General features: G+C 45.1%; 1 protein-coding gene across 3 annotated transcripts in view; it reads right to left on the bottom strand.

The window, feature by feature from the left end:
- Positions 1-4,566: 4,566 nt before the first annotated feature.
- LOC110510947 (B-cell lymphoma/leukemia 11B-like) overlaps positions 4,567-17,314 on the bottom strand; it is a 114,402-nt gene continuing 101,654 nt past the window's right edge. Inside the window, exons 3-5 of one of the 3 annotated variants that reach the window (XM_036962225.1) lie at positions 11,364-13,259; positions 10,174-10,243; positions 4,567-8,214 (exon numbers count right to left, since the gene is read on the bottom strand). In XM_036962225.1, coding sequence (XP_036818120.1) covers positions 8,196-8,214; positions 10,174-10,243; positions 11,364-13,259 — 1,985 coding nt within the window. In that variant the 3' untranslated portion in view covers positions 4,567-8,195. Of the gene's footprint in view, positions 8,215-9,675; positions 13,260-17,314 lie in introns of those variants that run through there. The other 2 variants (XM_036962227.1, XM_036962224.1) reach the window with 2 other exon arrangements.

Below are 17,314 nucleotides of genomic sequence, written 5' to 3'. Positions count from 1 at the left end.
GGAACTGTGGTACCAGTATGTCCTGGTAGGAGCTGTGGTATAGGTATGTCCAGGTAGGAGCTGTGGTACCAGTATGTCCAGGTAGGAGCTGTGGTACCAGTATGTCCAGGTAGGAGCTGTGGTACCAGTATGTCCTGGTAGGAGCTGTGGTACCAATATGTCCTGGTAGGAGCTGTGGTACCAGTATGTCCAGGTAGGAGCTGTGGTACCAGGGTGTCCAGGTAGGAGCTGTGGTACCAGTATGTCCTGGTAGGAACTGTGGTACCAGTGTGTCCAGGTAGGAGCTGTGGTATAGGTATGTCCAGGTAGGAGCTGTGGTACCAGTATGTCCAGGTAGGAGCTGTGGTACCAGTGTGTCCAGGTAGGAGCTGTGGTATAGGTATGTCCAGGTAGGAGCTGTGGTACCAGTATGTCCAGGTAGGAGCTGTGGTACCAGGGTGTCCAGGTAGGAGCTGTGGTATAGGTATGTCCAGGTAGGAGCTGTGGTATAGGTATGTCCAGGTAGGAGCTGTGGTACCAGTATGTCCAGGTAGGAGCTGTGGTACCAGGGTGTCCAGGTAGGAGCTGTGGTATAGGTATGTCCAGGTAGGAGCTGTGGTACCAGGGTGTCCAGGTAGGAGCTGTGGTACCAGTATGTCCAGGTAGGAGCTGTGGTACCAGGGTGTCCAGGTAGGAGCTGTGGTATAGGTATGTCCAGGTAGGAGCTGTGGTACCAGTATGTCCAGGTAGGAGCTGTGGTACCAGTATGTCCTGGTAGGAACTGTGGTACCAGTGTGTCCAGGTAGGAGCTGTGGTATAGGTATGTCCAGGTAGGAGCTGTGGTACCAGTATGTCCAGGTAGGAACTGTGGTACCAGTGTGTCCAGGTAGGAGCTGTGGTATAGGTATGTCCAGGTAGGAGCTGTGGTACCAGTATGTCCAGGTAGGAGCTGTGGTATAGGTATGTCCAGGTAGGAGCTGTGGTACCAGTATGTCCAGGTAGGAACTGTGGTACCAGTGTGTCCAGGTAGGAGCTGTGGTATAGGTATGTCCAGGTAGGAACTGTGGTACCAGTATGTCCAGGTAGGAACTGTGGTACCAGTGTGTCCAGGTAGGAGCTGTGGTATAGGTATGTCCTGGTAGGAACTGTGGTACCAGTGTGTCCAGGTAGGAGCTGTGGTATAGGTATGTCCAGGTAGGAGCTGTGGTACCAGTAGGTCCAGGTAAACCATTGGTGTGCACATGGTATATTGTACAGGGAGTTTTACTGTACTACAATGAGGCCTGTATATACTTCTTGAAGTTGTAGATACACATTTGAACAGAAAACATTTCTACTTTATTAAACTGTCTGATTGTAGAATAGGATATGTAAAACTAACTTTATATTTTCTGTGTTACTATATAGAGAATAATGGAGCTGGAAGGACATGACATTATCCACATTCTTGTTTTTGTGGACGAGGCTGGGTTCAATCTGGCCAAAGGCAGGAGGCGTGGCCGCAATCTCATTGGACACCGAGCCACGACTGGCACAGCAGGCCAACCTGGGGGCAATATTACAATGTGTGCTGCCATTTCTGAGAATGCTGTGAGCACAAATTCCTCACATTGGGCCCTATAATACCTAACTTCTCCTGGCCTTCCTAAATACACTTTACAGAGACCTAATACCAGAACACCAAAGAGGTTTAGTTAGACCAGATTTGCCAAATGATGTAATTGTGTGGGATAATGTCAGCTTCCACCAAACCAACAGAGGTTTGTTCAGCATGGAGGTGGAAAGTATATGACTATCAGGCACAAGATCAGAAGTGTCTGTTAGATGCCATGAATGCTGCTTCTGAAGACATCACAGGCGATCACTGCACGGGATGGTTGCTCCACACAAGGACATTTTTCCCCCGGTGCATCTCAAGAGAAAACATCAGATGTGATATTGAGGAAAATCTCTGGCCAGACCAACAAGAGTGACAGGATGCCCACCAAGAAGATGGGAACTTGTAGTGTTACATACTTGGAGGAGGTACGTAATTTCTTTTGTTACAGAACTACTGCAGGTTTTTTCATTGTTGCGGTTTTGTTAATATTTCGTGGCATGGGGATGTCATTTTGTGGCATGTGGATGTCATTTTGTGGCATGGTGATGTCATTTTGTGGCATGGGGATGTCATTTTGTGGCATGGGGATGTCATTTTGTGGCAAATTTTCTGTACACTATATATGACTTTACATGTAAGAAATATGTCAAAATGGACATGCAGATGTGAATTTTCTGTTCACATGTAACACATTGCTACAAAAATAAATGTACTGTATACATACAAATGTGCATATCCTTTTTCTGTGTACTACAGTATTGACTTTTCCCATTAAACTTTTACCTACTGTTGAAATCGGTATCTAAAAAGCTCAGTGTGATACACAATAGCATTCGACTAGACAAACTGACCTTCTGGTATAGTTCAGTAAGCAGTCAGTGTCAACAAAGAAGTAGAACAAAACTGACATTTGTACAACAAACATTTCCAGGCTTGACTGCCATGGTGAAAAAACACATCAACATTTTGACCAGTACGGGTCACAAAAACTTCTAATTTTGGTGGCATTGGCCAATTTACTGTCACAATAACTAGGTCTTGAAGCATCAATGAAATGTTTTGAGTTATTACATTTTGCAGACATGTTGTGATGTCCCATAAAACAATTGCACTTACAGTTTCAAATCTGTTTCAAAAAATGAGCCAAAGCAATTGAGATAAATGGTAAATAAGTGTGTGGGTTTATATGAGTGTGTGTTGATAGCGTGAGTTTATTATGAGTGTGTGTGTTGATAGCGTGAGTTTATTATGAGTGTGTGTGTTGATAGTGAGTTTATTATGAGTGTGTGTGTTGATAGTGAGTTTATTATGAGTGTGTGTGTTGATAGTGAGTTTATATGAGTGTGTGTGTTGATAGTGAGTTTATATGAGTGTGTGTTGATAGTGAGTTTATATGAGTGTGTGTGTTGATAGTGAGTTGATATGACTGTGTGTTAGTATTCCAGGGTGTGTTGGTATGAGCGGCATGTAGAATATCATGATGATAGGAGATTAGTCAAACTCAACAGCCCTGCTCAGATCAGGCACCCGCAGAGCCAGCCCGTCAGTCAGCTTAGACAGCCTCTGTAGGACCCCAAGAGGTGGACTGTACCAGTACTGAAGAACATCCAGCTCCCTTCTTCAACCACTCTACATCCAACCAGCCAGCGGGAGCATTTCCCTTCTTCAACCCCTCTACGTCCAACCAGCCAGCGGGAGCAGATCCCTTCTTCAACCCCTCTACATCCAACCAGCCAGCGGGAGCATTTCCCTTCTTCAACCCCTCTACGTCCAACCAGCCAACGGGAGCATTTCCCTTCTTCAACCCCTCTACGTCCAACCAGCCAGCCGGAGCAGTTCCCTTCTTCAACCCCTCTACGTCCAACCAGCCAACGGGGAGCAGTTCCCTTCTTCAACCCCTCTACGTCCAACCAGCCAACGGGAGCATTTCCCTTCTTCAACCCCTCTACGTCCAACCAGCCAACGGGAGCATTTCCCTTCTTCAACCCCTCTACGTCCAACCAGCCAACGGGAGCATTTCCCTTCTTCAACCCCTCTACGTCCAACCAGCCAGCCGGAGCAGTTCCCTTCTTCAACCCCTCTACGTCCAACCAGCCAACGGGGAGCAGTTCCCTTCTTCAACCCCTCTACGTCCAACCAGCCAACGGGGAGCAGTTCCCTTCTTCAACCCCTCTACGTCCAACCAGCCAACGGGGAGCAGTTCCCTTCTTCAATCACTCTACATCCAACCAGCCAGCGGGAGCAGTTCCCTTCTTCAACCCCTCTACGTCCAACCAGCCAGCGGGAGCAGTTCCCTTCTTCAATCCCTCTACGTCCAACCAGCCAGCGGGAGCAGTTCCCTTCTTCAACCCCTCTACGTCCAACCAGCCAGCCGGAGCAGTTCCCTTCTTCAACCCCTCTACGTCCAACCAGCCAACGGGGAGCAGTTCCCTTCTTCAACCCCTCTACGTCCAACCAGCCAACGGGGAGCAGTTCCCTTCTTCAATCCCTCTACGTCCAACCAGCCAGCGGGAGCAGTTCCCTTCTTCAACCCCTCTACATCCAACCAGCCAGCGGGGAGCAGATTGAGTGACAGGGATCAGAGTCTGCAGTGCAGGAAATGTGCCACCAAGGATGCCTTCATATACCCAGGCCTTTATGTATATCCTGAAGTTGATTTTAGAAGTGGTTTTGGTTGAAAAGACGGAATAAGTCCGATGGTATTGGATTAGTTTAATGCACATGGAAGGAAGAGTGAAATATGTTATTTTGTAAGTTTAATGTCAGATGTTTTCTTTTCTATGTACACATCAATTTCTACATTTCAGAAGTTCCATGACTTAAAAATGTGTGTGTGTGTGTGTGTGTGTGTGTGTGTGTGTGTGTGTGTGTGTGTGTGTGTGTGTGTGTGTGTGTGTGTGTGTGTGTGTGTATTGATCCTGTTGCATAATGTGGTGAACATGCATCTTTCGGATGTGTTTCAAATAAAGAGCGCAGAGACAGGCCAAGTGATGTCTGAATGTCATGTTTACTGTAACGAACCAATGGCATTGGACTCATCAGGCCTGAGAACGACGGAACGCTGTCCTCACCTCAGTGACATCACAGACAACACAGCCAATTGCAGCCTAAATAATCAGTTCATGTATTTAAATAAAGTGACATCACACACAGCATAACATCCCTACTCAAAGCCCCCAGCCCTCCCCCTGTATGTCCAGACCCGGACCAATTCCATTTGTATTAGAACATTATTACATATAAAAAATGACAGATTTCTTTATCCCAACCCTGTGTTATTATTTAAATACAAACATAAAAAAAATCTAAAAGGAAATAGTAAAATGATTGAATGTCAAACCTAAAGAGTGGAAAGCAGCAAAGCACTTTGTATTTTTACTTCCTAATTCAGGACCGGCGTACTAACGTCCACTCAGTCTCTCATGTAGAGGGACTACTGGCCTAGCCCAATACACCTGCACCTTTGAAGGAAAACTAAATGAATATACCCACAGACTGGGCAGTGTTCCATGAATATGTCTATACACAAAGTGAACACCATCAACCGCCTAGCTTAGCCTTGCTCTGCTTGGTGTTCTGTCTACGGTGCCCAGGGGCAGACAAACAGTGCAGCCAACATGGAATAGCTCTTAGCACATATCAAAGCACCAATATTTTAAGGGAAACATCAAATCGTAAAAGGAAGATAAAACACAGATATGGGTGTTCTGTGCTGCTAAACAGTTGGAGGACAGTTCTGTACATCTAAGTGAGCAGCTTTCATATAAACACCCTGGTTCTGACTGATTGATAGTTGTCCATATGATTGTGGTCAGGTACGGTAGCTACTAACTGCCTGTAATTGTAGCTTCTGGTTTGAGGCGAATGCAGCTTGTAGCTTTGATTGTATCCAGCCAGCCTCGGCTGCTCTGTGTACACTACATGGTTCTGTGAGACGATGTCTAACTAAGGTATCCAGATATATAATCTCCCTGCACCTCATAAGAGACTTTACCATTTTTTCTCCAATGTGTGTATCTTTTTCTACACACTCTATCCATGTCCTTTCTCTGACTGGTGGCCAGACCTGTCTGCCTGCGTCTCTACCACATCATGCTTGTATATGTTCTCCATTCTTCTCATGCTGTGAAATCTATGGGTTGGCAGGTCAGGTTCCTGTACAACTGACACACAGGTCACCAAAGGTCAAGGGTCAAAGGGCAGCTAGATGACCCTAAAGAGATGGTCACTGCCAGTGCCAGTTAGAACACATAGAAATGTTCAAATCTAAATAAAAAAACTAAAGATATATACAACCAACAGTATAGTAAACAAAAACATCTACTTGTGTATTTTTGTTGCTAAAAGGTCAAACAACCTTTTTATTTCCCTTCTGTACAATAAGGTTCATGTCAACAATGCAAATTCATCATGGGTTTTTTGCACTATTTTATCCTGCCAAATTAAATCAAATAAATGGTGGCAGCCTGTGAGTTTTATCTTGAAGTTGCAATGTTGTCCCCTACCCCAAATAAGATAATGACATACGGGTACTTATAGTACCCTTTTCACGAAGGATGCACATACAGGTTAAAAAAGACAAGCTTCTGTAGAAAGACAGCAAGTGCCTACACATGTATTTCAAACCAGCCATGAAGAGCATCCAATCCAGAAGCAGAACATAGATACATGTCAGTATTTTACTGCAAAGCAATAACAATGTTCCATAGTTTCTACGAGGGGAAATTCAGACATGATGCAGCTTCATCCCCCCCCACCCCATCCAAGTTTGTTACCAGTTCACTTTTTATTTCATTTATTTTCATTTTATTACACCAAGGCAGCAAAAGAAGAAGTTACTAAAACTGAAGACTTTTACAGTTACAGTGACATAAACATTTTTAAAAGACCCACCATTGAAATTGGACTCCAAAATAAAAAGAAAGAAACAATAACTTTTTTTATATTTTTGTAAAATGCCCAGGCATTCTCCAATATTACAAATACTGGTATACTTTTACAGTAAACAAGAAAAATGTCATATATATTCATATATATTCATATATATATATATACTAAAACCCCGTCACCAAAAAACAATATACACATCGCCACCATGGCATTCAGAGAAACTGTATAAGCAAACTTGAAGAAAAGAAATACTGGTTTAAAACACACATACACACAAATATTATTTTACCCCTTGTACTTGTTTCAATACTGTAAACGTATTTTAAGACAGAGTGCACTAAATTATTTTTTTGTTTCTGCAGTTCCTGATTTTTAGTCCAGTCTCTTCCTTGACTATTGTGTGGCAATACAATCCACTCTGACCATGTTTCTAGGGATACAGTCTTGTCCTGATTTGAAGAATTTGATATATATCTATATAGGTTTATGCATTTCTATGTACATATGCATACATATATACAGACACATTATTGTTGTGCTGGCTACTCCTAACCTAAATGCAGCTTTGTTTTATTTTTAGAAGTAATATCTCTGATATTCTATTGGAATTTCATAAGCAAATTAGAAACTAAGTTGACACATAAATTTGATACATTGTTTTCATTTTGTTCAAATCCTTTGCTTCACAAAAGTGTCGCATTTGTCTTGAGAGACGGTGAATAGGAAGATCAGTATTCAAGGCACACTCATGTCAAATTGAATGGCAGTACAAAAAGTGTCCCAATAAATTAATTTGAATTTTTATAGTGCCAGTATTGGGAAAGCCAAGCTTATAGCAACGCTGGCACTTCAATATCAGCTGATCCCAAACTATAGAACCCTTCACCCAGGCCGAGTAAATCCAGTCAAAGTCATTTCTTGCTCAGAAGCCGTATTTTCCATTTTCTTTTTCTTTTTGTGTGTAAAAAAATGATTGACAAATCATAGTACGGGTCAACTGGTGTGAATCATAGTACGGGTCAACTGGTGTGAATCATAGTACGGGTCAACTGGTGTGAATCATAGTACGGGTCAACTGGTGTGAATCATAGTACGGGTCAACTGGTGTGAATCATAGTACGGGTCAACTGGTGTGAATCATAGTACGGGTCAACTGGTGTGAATCATAGTACGGGTCAACTGGTACGAATCATAGTACGAGTCAACTGGTACGAATCATAGTACGGGTCAACTGGTACGAATCATAGTACGGGTCAACTGGTACGAATCATAGTACGGGTCAACTGGTACGAATCATAGTACGGGTCAACTGGTGCAAATCATAGTACGGGTCAACTGGTACGAATCATAGTACGGGTCAACTGGTACGAATCATAGTACGGGTCAACTGGTACGAATCATAGTACGGGTCAACTGGTGCGAATCATAGTACGGGTCAACATGGTGCAAAGATATGTTTGTGTTTTTCTCTTATTTTTTTCTCAATGACAGATTTTTAACAAAACAAAAAAAACATTTTTGCGTGGATGTCAAAGGTCAACTTAAGGGGGTTTGAACAAGGGGGGGGGGGGGGGTAAGACAGGGGTACATTATTCAAAATAACAAGGAGTGCTGATTTGGGCAAAGGTTGGTGCTTGCTGAAGACCGAAAAATCTTTCCTAAAAAGCTCACTCAGCTGTGCATTCTGTGTGTGTCAGAGTTGCTACTTCTTTCAGAATGCGTTCAACTACACATCACAGGGAGCCCTGAATGAGGAAAGAAAGAAAAAATTGTCTTACTGTTTGGGCACACGCTCAACAGAATTCTACAGACACTGTTTGTATCTATAACTGTGCAATTTACTGGTCTGTAACTAACTGCCACTGGTTCTGTCTCGCAGCGGACAAGACCATTTTAACCAGAAGAAAAATACAACATCATAAACACTTTGACTATGGCACACTATACAATCAAACTTGTTACTATACAGGTATAAATTCATTTTGTCAAAATGTATAGATATTTATAGAAAAAAAATGCATAGGGCAGTGATATCATAAAACATTGTTACTGAATATATGTAGAGTTAATAATAATATAGAATTACATTTTAAGGTACGTAATTCTCATCTGGTTAAAGAGGTGGTGACCGCTTTGGTAGTGACTACTACTACCACCCAGCCCCTTCCTAAACCACCACCCAGCCCCTTCCTAAACCACCACCCAGCCCCTTCCTAATCCACCAACCAGCCCCTTCGTAATCCACCACCCAGCCCCTTCCTAATCCACCACCCAGCCCCTTCTTAAAACACCACCCAGCCCCTTCCTAAACCACCACCCAGACCCTTCTTAAAACACCACCCAGCCTCTTCCTAAACCACCACCCAGCCCCTTCTTAAAACACCACCCAGCCCCTTCCTAAACCACCACCCAGCCCCTTCCTAATCCACCAACCAGCCCCTTCCTAATGCACCACCCAGCCCCTTCCTAATCCACCACCCAGCCCATTCTTAAACCACCACCCAGCCCCTTCCTAATCCACCACCCAGCCCCTTCCTAATCCACCACCCAGCCCCTTCCTAAACCACCACCCAGCCCCTTCCTAAACCACCACCCAGCCAGTTCCTAATCAACCACCCAGCCCCTTCCTAAACCACCACCCAGCCCCTTCTTAAAACACCACCCAGCCCCTTCCTAAACCACCACCCAGCCCCTTCCTAATCCACCACCCAGCCCCTTCCTAATCCACCACCCAGCCCCTTCCTAATCCACCACCCAGCCCCTTCTTAAAACACTACCCAGCCCCTTCCTAATCCACCACCCAGCCCCTTCTTAAAACACCACCCAGCCCCTTCCTAAACCACCACCCAGACCCTTCCTAATCCACCACCCAGCCCCTTCCTAATCCACCACCCAGCCCCTTCCTAATCCACCACCCAGCCCATTCTTAAACCACCACCCAGCCCCTTCCTAATCCACCACCCAGCCCCTTCCTAATCCACCACCCAGCCCCTTCCTAAACCACCACCCAGCCCCTTCCTAAACCACCACCCAGCCAGTTCCTAATCCACCACCCAGCCCCTTCCTAAACCACCACCCAGCCCCTTCCTAATCCACCACCCAGCCCCTTCCTAAACCCCCACCCAGCCCCTTCCTAATCCACCACCCAGCCCCTTCCTAATCCACCACCCAGCCCCTTCCTAATCCACCACCCAGCCCCTTCCTAATCCACCACCCAGCCCCTTCCTAATCCACCACGCAGCCCCTTCCTAATCCACCACCCAGCCCCTTCCTAAACCACCACCCAGCCCCTTCTTAAAACACCACCCAGCCCCTTCCTAATCCACCACCAGAGAAACATTAAATATGAATGGTGATCAAAACAGAGAAAGCAGAGTTTAAGGAGATACACCTTGCCTACAGAATGTGTCAATACCTGGCAGTTTGAAATGACTGAGTGAGACTGAGGGTGATGAGGCTGTCTGTAATGCTACTCTGTGCCCAGTATCCGATAGGGAGTTTGTAATAGTGCTGGAAGTTGTAATAGTCAGCTGGCAGAGGAGTGAGACAGTGTGCATCAGAGACGAGGGTCGGGGAATTGGGAGGAGAGTGTAATATATGCAATAATCTAAGGGCACGGGCGATTGTGTTAAACTCATCCGTGGAATGATAATGAAGGGGTGAATGACATCATAAAGAAGAGGGAAGAGACCCCTATAGCTCACCCTAAGATCTCCCTGCTCTCTCTGGCTATAAAGCTCCGCAGTTTAGCCCGACGGTTTAGCCATCCTACAACTGTGTGATAAAAGATAGAAAACATCAGTATGTGCATTGTTATAGCATTTCTGTTATGTTTAGTAGGATGGGTTAGGGTGAGTTTAGGAGGAGCTAGTTTAGATGCAGTGTGAGAATAGTATGAGGGGATTCTATAGAAATACACAATGTCTCTGTTTCTCTAGCGTTGTCTGTCAGGGGTGGGTACTAGGTACCAGTAAGCAGCTGCCTTTGTGTTCTTCTGCTTCGTCTTCTTCTTTATTTTTAATGGATGTATTTACTGGGGAAGAGGCGGGGTTTGTGAAACCTCCGGATCCTCTTTAGATTTACTGTCATAAATGACATTCAGTGCTACATATCCAATTAGATTAACATGTTAAAAGTCAGTTCATGCTACAATGCCAAAAGATTGTTATCCGCGAATGTATATCCTATCATGTATAACAAATAAAAAATAGCTTCCTCAGTTATGCTTAAAACATTTTTTAAGATTAAATTCGGGCTTCTCTTCAGGAAATGACACGTGTAGTTTAAATATACAATTTTCTATAAGCAGTTTTTTTTTCTGTCTGCTAAAAAGAAATCTCAGGATATCCTCTGGGTTTTTAAAAAATGAAATAAAATCCCAGCAATTAAAATAAAAAGTAAAACAAATTTAAAAATGACAAAATAAAATAGTACCTGTACATGCCAAAATATTACAAAATCCAATAAATACAGAAATTATTGCACAGTTAAAGGCTCCAATAATGGTATTATTTAATTCATCCTTTGATCAACTGTTAAAAAGGATCTTTAGCCAAATGAGGCAGTTTAGACCGGCTATAATTGGTGCTGTTAATATCTGTTTGTTTGTTTAATTGTTTTTCTCAGTTAGCAGTTTCTTAGGCAAAAACATAAAATTAACCCAAAATGCGATATTTAAGAAAAAGAGTATCCAGCTACCCCTTTTTGTATTTGTTTGTTTTTCAAGGTTGTGGCGAAAGAGGCAAAATAGGAAAATCTGGCTTAGCTTCTCTCGCTTCAATTTTGACCTCGTTGGTCATCAAATGTTCCCCATGCCACTTTTTCATGTGTTTCTCGAGAGTGCTGTACACACTGAAGGGCATTTGGCAAATGTCACAGCGGTACACTTCCTTACCCATCTGCCCGTGGGTCTTCATGTGGCGTGTGAGCTTGGAGCTCTGGGCGCAGGCGTAGTTGCACAGCTCGCACTTGTAGGGCCTCTCTCCCGTGTGGCTGCGCCGGTGCACTGTCAAGTTGCTGCAGTTCTTGAACACCTTGCCGCAGTACTCGCAGGTGTCGCTCCGTCGGCTCTCCTTGGAGCCGGGCCGGCCGGATCCCATGCCCCCCAGGTGAGGGGTGCTACCCCCGCTGGCTGTGCCGCTGCGCCCCGACAGGCCGCCATCCAGGAGGTCCCCAGGAGGCGTGGAGAAACGCAGGCTGCCGTTCTCAGATGAGTGCTCAGAGGATGTGCCGAAGGGAGATTGTCTGGAGTCGGTGAAGCCCAGGAAAGGGTCTTTGATGAAGTGTCGTGAGGCAGCGTATCCCACCAGCCACTGGGAGTAGACGTTCTCAGAGGGGATGAGGGGCGCCGGGGGCATGTCCAGATCCTTCTCAATCTTGATCCTCTTGTTGGAGGAGTTGGACAGGCTGGGGCTGGTGATGGGTGTGGGCTTACGGGGGAAAAGGCTAGAGAAAGAGTTGCCGGAGCCACAGTTCCTGCCGTTGACAGTGGGCCTTTGGTGATCCCTTTCCATCTGGTGATGATGATGCTCCCTCTCCATCTCTCCCACCACAGAGTCCTCATCCCCAGTGTCCCGCTGCCCGTCGGACCCCTTCTTAGAGAAGGGCATGCGATTTTTACGATTGTCGACTATCAAGTTATTGTACTGCTGTATAGTGTTCAGGCCCACATTCTCCACCATCTTACCCAGGGAGAGAGAGTTCTTCTCGTCTGGCGGCGGCTTGGAGCCGTTCTCACGGTTACGATAGAACTCCATGTTGTCCATGCTGAAGTTTGACTCTGGCCTGCTCTCGTTCTCCATCTCCTCTTCATCCTCTTCCTCTTCCTCCTCTTCACCCTCACCCCTGAAGTCTCCCTCTCTGTTCTTCATGCCTTCTCCAGTCACTTCACTGGTGCCCGGCTCGGGGGAGCTTGTGGTGGAAAGCCCATCGTCAGACCTCCCTGTCATGGAGCCAGATTTGTGCATGTGTGTCTTCATGTGCCTCTTCAGCTTGCTGGCCTGGGAGCAGGCATGGTCACACAGCTGACACTTATAGGGCTTCTCCCCGGTGTGGCTCCGCCGGTGGACCACCAGGTTGCTCTGGAACTTGAAGCTCTTCCCGCAGAACTCGCATGACTTGCTCTTGGCCTGTGTCTGGGGCGGGGTGGTGCTGTTGGGGGGCATGGCCGGCAGGGGCGGGGTGCTGAGAAAGGGTGACTTGGGGCTTGGCTGGAAGGGGTTGGGGTTGAGCAGGCGGTGCATAGGGTTGGCCCGGCTGGGCGAAAGAGGAGGTGTGGCCACGTTATTGCTCCCCGCCAGCTCCCTGAGCCGCCTGGAAAAGTCCATGGATTGGGCCTCGATGGCCATGGGCGTCAGCCGCATCACCCTCTCAAAGGCACTGGGGTGCTGGGAGATGAGCCCCATTTCCTCGGCACTAAGGCGTTCCAGCCGGTGGGGGTCCAGGTGGTGGCGGGGTGAGGGGCTGACGAAGGGCGGCGTGTTGGGGAGGCCTCCACGGTTCTCCATGAAGCCTGGTGGGGGATCCCGGAGCAGGGGCCCAGTCATCCTCAACAGGTGGAAGGGGTTGTTCTCTCCCAGAAAGTTGGCGAGGGGGGACTGGGGGATGGAGTCCTGGCCCATGGGCGGTCCGGGGATGGTGATGCGGGGGGTAAGCAACGAGCTGGAGGGGTTGGACTCCAGGTAGATGCGGATGCCATGGCTGTTCTGGGCGTGCTGCAGGAGGAACCAGGCACTGGGAAAGGGCTGCTTACACGTGGTGCAGATGTAGCTCGAAGGCTCGTCCCGGCCTCCTGCAACACAGGAGAAACACATACAAGAAAGAAAATCATTAAAACATGTTCTTCAAAACAAAATATTTTTCAATGAATTCAATGACAGTAACTTCACATCTATCTGAGGAATAATATTGAGATTTTTAGTGGAGTGTTTAGTGGTATTCGGTAGTCAGTAAAAATACAACAAGTTTGGTGTTTCTGTATGGTGAAGCTGGTGACTATGTTTGTTTTTCTGTTACCATATTTCCTTACAATAAACCTATTTCTTACGTATGGGGAGTGAAACAACTGAAACACACCTGGATATCTAACAGCTGTGTTTGCAGGATTTAAAACTACTACTGATAAACATGGTTATCACCCGGTCATGTGTTGATTTATACAACGAGAGGAACTTTGCAGAGAGAGGGCCATCAGACAGACTTTTGTTATTCACTTCATATTTGCCTAATACCTCCAGTAGCTGAAATAGTCTTTACACATCATGTTGTCACATAACAGGGACATATTTATCAGGCCTTTGTGTGTGTGTGTGTGTGTGTGTGTGTGTGAGAGGAAAGGGGAGGAAAAGAGAGGAAAGGGGAGGAAAGGGGAGGAAATGGGAGGAAAGGGGAGGAAAAGAGAGGAAAGGGGAGGAAAAGAGAGGAAAGGGGAGGAAAGGGGAGGAAAAGAGAGGAAAGGGGAGGAAAAGAGAGGAAAGGGGAGGAAAGGGGAGGAAAGGGGAGGAAAAGAGAGGAAAGGGGAGGAAAAGAGAGGAAAGGGGAGGAAAGGGGAGGAAAAGAGAGGAAAGGGGAGGAAATGGGAGGAAAGGGGAGGAAAAGAGAGGAAAGGGGAGGAAAAGAGAGGAAGGGGGAGAGTAAAATAAAGGCTCTGGGGGTGTATTAAGATAAATGACTGCTGATAAACGGAGAACGCGGATGGACAGATTGAAACGGAGCGGTACATTATTACCGGTCTTGGGGTTGTTATTTGGTATTTTACTGACATCCACTGGGTGCTTTGTGTCATTCTAGACACACACATTCAATACATTATAGCTGAAAACACTTCAGAGCGTTTGAGAAAATATAGGGTCAAGTTTTAGTGTTTACAGGTCTCCTTCGTAATAGAGGTCTTCATACCTCAACAAGACTTCCTGTATAAATAAAGGTTGAGTACTATAAAAAAATAACAAGAAATGTATAACTCCTTTTCTCTGTGTGTGGATGTTCAACTTTGCAAATGAAGAGGCACTTAATGACTCGCCACACACATTTAGACGGAGGGATCAAATACTGACTCTGTCACCATTGACACTACAGTATAACTAAAACCTCCCAAGTTCACGTTCCTTCATGAGGCAATTCCACCCACAAAGCCAGGAAACAAATCTAACAATTCAACCTGCACAGGCAGACATACAGACTCTATCTATCAAAGCACATACTGTATCTTGGGAACTAAAACCAGAAACTGCTCTGTCCTGTTTCCCTCACTGATTCCTCTCAGATCAATAAGGATTGGAAAGTGTAAACAGAGCTATGGCTGCAATCAATCCAGCACGGCTCAAGTAGGGAGGCAGAAAGAGAGAGAGAGAGAGAGAGAGAGAGAGAGAGAGAGAGAGAGAGAGAGAGAGAGAAACTACAAACAATGCAAAAAATACAGTGACCCCCTCTCATATCATTACCAAGCCCTGCAATGCCAAGAGCTGAGCAAAGAAAAGAGTCCCCTCATCCAGCTGGTCCTGGAGCTGAGTTCACAAACCTGTTCTACTAACACACTGAAGCCTCAGTCCCCTCATCCAGCTGGTCCTGGGGCTGAGTTCACACAGTGTCTGACAGACCAACCAACCTGCACATGTCCTCTATGCTCTACACTTATTGTTATTGTTCAATGTATAGTTATTTTGACACTTGATTATTGTTGTTACTGTTGTCCCGTTGACAAGATTGATTATTATTATTTTAATTATGTTGATATTGTAAATCTCCAAAGTAAGGTTTGGCAAAATGTACATTGTTACCTCATGCCAATAAAGCAAATTGAATTCAGGCAGACAGACAGACAGACAGACAGGCAGGCAGGCAGGCAGGCAGGCAGGCAGGCAGGCAGGCAGGCAGGCAGGCAGGCAGGCAGGCAGACAGACAGGTTCTAGGCTGTGGTGCTTGGCATAGCTGTGTACCTTTAACAGTAGATAACTAATTGATGGGCCAGCCCCTGTGTTACACATGCCGGTTGGGTAATGCCAATGGGACTCGTTACCGCAGCGACACAAACAAGCATAATATCCAGCACATACAGTGAAAATGAATGTTAAACACAGACTGCCACGTTCCTATGGGGATTGGTGTAAAACACACACACACACACATATAAAGTGGGAAAATTTAATTGTGCTCTTGGAAACTAGATTAATTTATTTATTAAACGAAAGCATTGTGTTTTTACCTAATGCTTCAATTTAGAGTACAGAGGAAAATATAATGCTTCTGTAATTGTTAAGGATTGGATTCAGAGATTTGTGCCTGTGTGTGTGTACATTAAGTATGTCTATACTCTATACACAGAGGCTCAAGAATCATAAATAATAATACATATTTGGTGGGTGTTTATATTTATCCCATTTCATATATTTGTGTGAAGTGGAAATGTGTTTGTTGCATATCCCAACTCCACCTCAGACACTGTCATTGGTGCACAGAGTAGAGAGCTCCAGAGAAAGTCTGTATAGGGAGAAGGATAGTGAACACACAGTGTGTCTGCATGGGCATTTGCTGGAAAGAACACAGCTTTTCATAGCAGGTTTAGGAGAACTGACGAAGCAGGTTAGGAGAATTAGGTTAAGGTTAGAAAAGGAGTTAAGGGTTAAATAAAAAATAAATAAAAAAAATTGACGTAAGCTGGATCCCATCTAGACATGATCGCCTGCATGGCCTCCGATGATATGTAGGTCACAATGCAGATGTAAGACAGATGTTCAACCCAGAACAGAAGGTCTATTCAGGTCACTGAAATATGATTAGACCATCTTGTTATTATCTGAATAACAACAACTCCTCTTGATACTTCACGAGGGATATGCAAAAACAGTCAATTCATTCTGTTGAAATAAAATGTTCTAAGGCAGCTTATTTCTATCTTTAATAATAATAAATGCATAATAAATTGTTCATATTATTAATTTAAAAATGATAATTGCACTGGTCTAATTTAATTGATGTAAAATTGTGAATCATGTGCACTTAGATTAGTAAATACTAACTGGCATGATTATATTTCAGGGCTGATAAAAGTGAGGGGGGATCTACAAACCTGATCAATAAATATGCTCAAAATACATCTCCAAGAAAAACTGATTTCTGAAATCACCTTTTAAACATTATTACTACACCGTAATGTCCAACGCTTTATAAAATAAAAAACTGGTCATTTCTCTTTAACACTAACATTTGCACCAATAAATTATTGCTATCTGTGATGTCAGCTCAAAGAATGACTCAATCAATCTGTCTGCACAAAATAAACGTTTAAACCACATCTTCACGCATGGCACTTAGTAGGGCTGCATTGGAAAGGTCTGGTGTAAAAGCATTTCCCCTGCATTGAGTGGGGATGTAAGGAGATGTCTATGCGTGGCTGTCTGACATGTGTACAGTGTGTGTGTGTGTGTCTCGTCTGTTAAGGAGAAGGAACAGCTGCTCACCTCAGTACTGAAGCATGACTGCTCTAGCCCTGGCCCTGTAAATCCTTTGACTTAATTATAGTGGACACACACACACACACACACACACACACACACACACAATGACCCCCCTTCAGGCTACACATTAAGTGCCTGCTGCCCCCCTCCCCACCATACACACACGCTCATAGCCACAAACAATCCCCTGTAGCTTCCTCATCCCCCCATAATACACAAACACACACATTATTCCACCCAGCCATATTTCCCCTCTCTTATTTTATGGCCGAGTTCTTTACAAAGCCCTAGTGCTACATAAAGGAAACACTGGAAATCAACCAGGGTCTCGATTTCTTACACCTGCCCCTCTTTGCCCTCTCAATTTCCCTCTCACTTCTCTCTCGCTCCA

Source organism: Oncorhynchus mykiss, chromosome 25, assembly GCF_013265735.2.
Source record: "Oncorhynchus mykiss isolate Arlee chromosome 25, USDA_OmykA_1.1, whole genome shotgun sequence".
In the NCBI taxonomy this organism is placed as follows: domain Eukaryota; kingdom Metazoa; phylum Chordata; class Actinopteri; order Salmoniformes; family Salmonidae; genus Oncorhynchus; species Oncorhynchus mykiss.
Note: the sequence above shows the minus strand (reverse complement) of the source record. Positions and strands in the feature narration are given on the sequence as shown.